The sequence below is a fragment of the Conger conger genome, chromosome 8 (genome assembly GCF_963514075.1).
Source record: "Conger conger chromosome 8, fConCon1.1, whole genome shotgun sequence".
Classification (NCBI taxonomy): Eukaryota; Metazoa; Chordata; class Actinopteri; order Anguilliformes; family Congridae; genus Conger; species Conger conger.
Genome location: NC_083767.1, coordinates 54,338,284 through 54,344,007, shown reverse-complemented (window position 1 = coordinate 54,344,007; position 5,724 = coordinate 54,338,284). Strand labels below are relative to the sequence as shown.

The following is a 5,724-nucleotide window of genomic DNA, read 5'->3' as shown; positions in this document are numbered from 1 at the left end:
TCGGCATTCTCTTCGATCCATGGAAAACCACCACCGGTTTAGTGCCCGTCTCTTCAGACAACCCACGTGATGGCTACTGTATGCTGTGCACCTCGTCTCTCACTCGCTGTATTCACCTCCACTGCCCGCAGGAGATGCCTATGGGACCATGCCTCTCTCCTGTCGGCCCGGTCTCTCCCCTACCCTCCCGCAGTTAGCTCTCCAGCAGGGTTGTCACATTAGCGCAGGGCTAACTTCAGGGAATGGGGGGTCAGTCGAAACTCTCTGTAGCTTTAGCATCACTGTCACTGCTTACTGCCAGGGCATTCCCTAGTCCCCCCAGTGATACGGGGCACTGGTTCCCCTCTGCTAAGGGGGCACAGAGAGAGATCCTGGGCTCCTAGAGGCTTGGTGGGGCTTACTTAAATAGGCTCTGACAACGGAATCTCAACGGAGTCTCAATGCAATATGCAGCGACCCACAAAATGTCACCGTTTGACTAGGATCAACACTTGTTAACATTTTGTATGCTGTATAATTATATGAGGAAGATAGCATATGGGCAAAATGCATTTCACAAAATGAATAGTGCGCGCCTATTCTTTTTCAGGACGTTCGCTGACATGGAATGGCAACCGACAAATATGTCCATAATTACATCTTGTGTGAGTCTTTATACAGCAGTACGGCAGACTCTGAAACAATTATGTGAAACTGGATAAACATTAACATTTTAATTCGTCACCACCTGCAACGAATGTCTTCTTTGGACAGGTTAAGCGTTTGCCAGACTCTCCTGTAATCAAACACGGCTTTAATATTTCAGTACTTCTCTTTCAAAGCCTGTGCTTCTGCCGTTAACATGCCAGTCCACGCAGGGAGTCGAGCACAGGGTGTAATTAAATATTCATACACCTGTCTGTTTCTCAGTACATCTGCTGACAGGGAGACGAGGCAAATTCCATTACGCCGCTAACTCCAGCGCATGCCCACTCAAGGGTTTCAAGGGTTTACCACAGGGCTCCAGCAGACTCTGTACTAATTACAGCTAATCACCATATCAGCAAATATCTCATCAACGGCTGTTGTTTCCTTTCCTTGTTGTGCTCTTTTCCCCTTTCCAGTCATCGTGCTTCGAAATGAAGCGTCGGAATTGCGTTATCTGTTCTGACGCAAGGGAACGATTTGCCGTCAAAATGTAGCTACTTTGCTAAAAAAAAAGAAACAGCTGGTTGACCAGTTAGACCAGCTCTATACTCAAGATGGTTCGACCAACTCAAGCTATGTTTTGAAACGGTTGGTAGCTGGTATTTCAAGCTGGTCAGTGTAGCCTACTGTGCAGCATCTAGCCTGCAGGAGTGTGCCTGTTTAAAGTCAGAGACGGATTTTCAGGACGAATGTGTATTGGCTTTAGCATTTTGAGGAGCTGATGGGAGTGTCAGCGCCGGTTAGTGAGAAGGATGAGCAGGTGTCTGTGGCTGCCTCCCGGCCCATGGGATAATTAGAACTGATGAAAGTATCTCCTCAAAAGCACTGCTACATTCAGTCAAAGACACATCTTACAGGCTCAACGGCAGGCGTGCGTCGCACCATCGTTCCAGCACTCTTACAACGTTCAAGGTATTAACAGCGAGTGAATTATATTACTATTGAGAAATTAAAAAGCTACAGGAATGTTCCCCTTTACCTGAGCTACAACTATTTCACCTTCTGCGAAATTGAAGTGGTTGCTTACAGACAGTAAATGTGTATTCTATCATTATGTTTTATATTTGCTGTGGCATTCAGCAACAACATCTATTCATTGCGTTCAAATGTTTTTCAAATAACATTTTTTTCAAAGAACAGCCTGTGAATGAAACCCTTTTTCCCAAGAACATTTTGAAAACAGTATAATTACACAGGCACATCAGAAGTATGTGCTTGTATTTGTCTGTGTCTGCCGTCTTTGTGGTGCCACCTAAAATACCCCGGAAACGGAGGCTACTAATAACCCCTCTGTTAAGGTGACTGAACTATAACGCTTCAGCAATGCTGTACAAACATGGCCACTATCCTCCAAGCATAACAGCAACATTCAACTTCATGTTCGCAGTGAGTAATTTTCCTATATTGTCTGTTTAAAGTTAGTTATAATACACTTAAAAATAACTATACAGTGGTGAAGGAGCTACTAAGTTTTTAGGAGACAAATAGCTTATAATTTAACAAATAACTTAAAACTTACAAGTCCGCAACTGGATATTCAATTCAGCAGTTCCCAGTTGTAAGAGCTTCTCACGTAATTGTTCTGTGTACCCACAGGTTTCCTGGTACATTTACAAGGACCCACCATGCTCTCTACTTTTGATTTGTGCTTCTGAATAGCCTCTTATATCCCGCCATGGTGAACTTGTCAAAGCAGAGCAGCTGAACAGAGATAGCGAGAATCTCCATTGAATTTAAATTAGCAATGTCAAACGGCAAAGGAACAACTCCCCAGAGATGTATAGAAGAAGATTCCCATGTACTCATTATCATTCATAAATTGTTAGTCGTAGTGCCCTCATTTCACAGAATGAGTATTATTTGTGACACTTGTTTGCCGCGGCGGTAATTACATTTACAGCTTCGGCGGGAGTCATTAGCAGACAGCTCGCAAAAGGAACCTGAGGTGAGGCGGTCAGAGGTCAGTAAATTTGTGGACGGCAAACGTTCGCTTGAACCCTGTCTGGCGAAAACGAAACCACCTGCTCCCCCTGCTGCCACAACCGCAGCCTCTGCCCCTGGCGGGGGAAACGGAGAGAAAGACAACCCCTCGTGTGTCTTACCTGCAGCAATGGCCATCTTCTCATCTATGGTCACCGTCACGGCCGTGGTGGCGACGACTCCCTTGCCATCTGTCGCGGGGGGAGACGGAAGTCAGACAGAGCGCACCTCCTAAAACAGTCCCCCAAGTGCGGTCCCGGGCAGCCATTCAGAGTGCTCGGAGGCCAATATTTGTCATTGGGTGTGGGGAACATGATGAGGCATTTCACGACTGGTCATTGATGAATTCACACAAATGCCATATCCCCAAGCGGCAATGCCATGCAAATGGCAACGCTAGATTCATGCCGGCCTGGTCGGCCCCCATGAAGAATAATTCTGCATTTTCATCACGCCTGAGTTCCCTTTCTCTCCCCTACTCTCACTCGAAGGAACGTCTTTAATGGTGCTATGGATAACTATGGTGTGCAATGAAACACTGCAGGATTAACTCTTGGGGCGACATGGCTCAGGCAGTAAGAGCAGTCGTCTGGCAGTCGGAGGGTTGCCGGTTCGATCCCCCGCCCGGGCTGTGTCGAAGTGTCCCTGTGCAAGACACCTAACCCCCAAATGCTCCTGACGAGCTGGTCGGCGCCTTGCATGGCAGCCAATCGCCGTTGGTGTGTGAGTGTGTGTATGAATGGGTGAATGAGAAGCATCAATTGTACAGCGCTTTGGATAAAGGCGCTATAGAAATGCCAACTATTTACCATTAAGCACTGAATGGCCTTGCCTCATTGTGTGAGTCTTTGACAGACTCAGATGTTCAGCTCGACCTTCTACAGTCATAGAGCGTACATAGGAACTGGAGAGGGTAGGAGGGCCCTGGTGGGGAAGCCTAGGAAGTAACTACAAACGGCTTCTATTGCACATGTTGAGGGCAAAGGAGCTTGCTGCCCATTGAATTCAATGATCAAACACAAGGTGATTTAACATCCAAAGAAAATCTAATTGGTCAATCATAGGCGGCGATCAGAATTTTTATTATGTGTAGCAGTACGTGAAACAATTGCTGTTTTGGTCTATTATGTTATGTTCAACTATTAGGTTCAGTTGTTGTGCTCATCCTACAACTCGATAATATATTGTTTGCTACAGTGTAGAACAAATGTGTATGGTGTTGTATACTTCCAATAGTGGCCTACAACACTCCTGCATGCAATGAACTCTGAACTCTGAACTCTGAGTCTCACTCTTGTCAGCAGTGGAAGAGTCCCCAAAGTGAGCATGATACTCTACACTGTAAAATCAATCCCCAGATGTGTTTGTTACCAGGGCCGGTCATGTACTCTTAAAAGCCTTAAGTGCTCTGAGATGCATAGGCCTGTGGCCTTAACATCTCTGCACATACCCAAAGTGACCTCGTCTAACAGACACCTAAACAGTAGCCGACTGAGAGGAGAAAAGAGGTGGGGATGAGCTGACCTGATTCAGTTCTTTCGGTAAACATCATGAGCAGACCTGGTATGGCTGCAGGCTTCTGTTTAAATGCACTAAAATACCTTGTTCAACTAATCAGGTAATCCTGTTCTTCGATCTATAGCTTGATTAGTTGCATCAGATATTTTGTGCTTGGCTAGAGCACAAGCCGCCCCCCTGCACTGGCGATCCTCAGATAGGATCGAACAGCCCCGTGATAAGTCTGTTCTCCGTGCGGACTGCATGTTGGACAGCACAGCTGAGTCATGCGGAGGAGCAGCCCTCAGTGTGAACGCACAGACCGCAGCACAGACCCATGCAGAAGGAGACAAGAGCATGCCACGGAGCCAGGAGAGGCCGTTTTTTAATACCGTCCTCGTACTCCCGCTCGAAGTCCTCCAGCCTGCTGGTGGCGTTATAGTCGTATTCATAGTCCCTGGAAACATCTGAGGAGAGCGGGTCTCTTTCAGTGCCCTGCTCAGCATATCACGATTACAGGTGATGGTCCCAAAAGGGACCCGGCATGGATGTGTGCTTTGATAAGCTCAAGATATTTACAGAACCTTTTCATTAACATCCAGCGTTTATAGAGAACGACAGGGCCGTAGCTCATTTTAATACTACACAGTCATCACGCTAAATAATTTGTCTATGGTGAATTGTGTGTGGTTTATTTCTTTTATTTTTCTACATTTGTGATGTGGTGGTTGCACAAGGTGCCGGAGCACAGGGCTCTAGTAGCAGGGCTGCCGGTGCTGTTGTCATGGAGACAGTGAGCGGGACTGAATGGGCGTGGCGCAGTACCTCGGCTCTCGGGGTTGGGGATGTAGTACAGGAAGCTGCCGGGCGGGTGCTCCGCCGCTCGCCGATACCACAGGGGGAAGTGGTCCATGGTGAACAGGTTTTCCGTGTCGGCCGGGGATAGGAACTTCCTGCGGAGTCGGAGAGAGGACGAGACAGGGGGGGGAGAGTGGACAAAGGAAGCCTGCTCAAGCTCGGTCCAATGATATCACACTGCAGGACCAGTCTTTTTCTGTTTTGTTTTTTTTATCAGTCATCTACAGTATAATGGATGAACATTACATACCGATTACAACCACAAGGGGGCCCTATTAGGCCACACTGCTATTCCGAGGTATTCTTGCGAGATGTTTTTATTGTTTTGTTATTGGTAAACAAAGCATTTAGGCTGTTGTTTAAATATACAGCTCAATACTTGCTCAGTCAACCAGCAGTTAGGATTTTGGTAGTGCAGCTCTCTGATCAGGAAATGAACACTGTCCTGGGGCCAGAATTAATCAAAGCTTTTGCTGACCAATTATTCACAGATTGCATGGGCGTTGGTTAAGGCAATGTCCCATGAGTCACTCCTAATAGGTAGCTAATTAAGCTATCGGGTGTGAAAAAGCTTCCCTCACAAGTGACATGGAGTCGTAATTGTGGGTGCAGGAGTTTGTTTATTAAATCGCTGAGTCATATTTGTCACAACCCACCAAACCTGCCTTCGCCTGTCATAAAACTGCACAGATCTATTAGCTC

At 46.7% G+C, this 5,724-nt stretch overlaps 1 protein-coding gene across 1 annotated transcript in view; it reads right to left on the bottom strand.

Annotated features, from left to right (window-relative positions):
* Positions 1-5,724, bottom strand: part of cacna2d4a (calcium channel, voltage-dependent, alpha 2/delta subunit 4a) — a 115,015-nt gene that overhangs the window by 77,451 nt on the left and 31,840 nt on the right. The window contains exons 25-26 of the mRNA XM_061250703.1: positions 4,990-5,117; positions 2,790-2,858 (exon numbers count right to left, since the gene is read on the bottom strand). Of these exons, the coding sequence (XP_061106687.1) occupies positions 2,790-2,858; positions 4,990-5,117 (197 nt within the window). The remainder of the gene's footprint in view (positions 1-2,789; positions 2,859-4,989; positions 5,118-5,724) is intronic.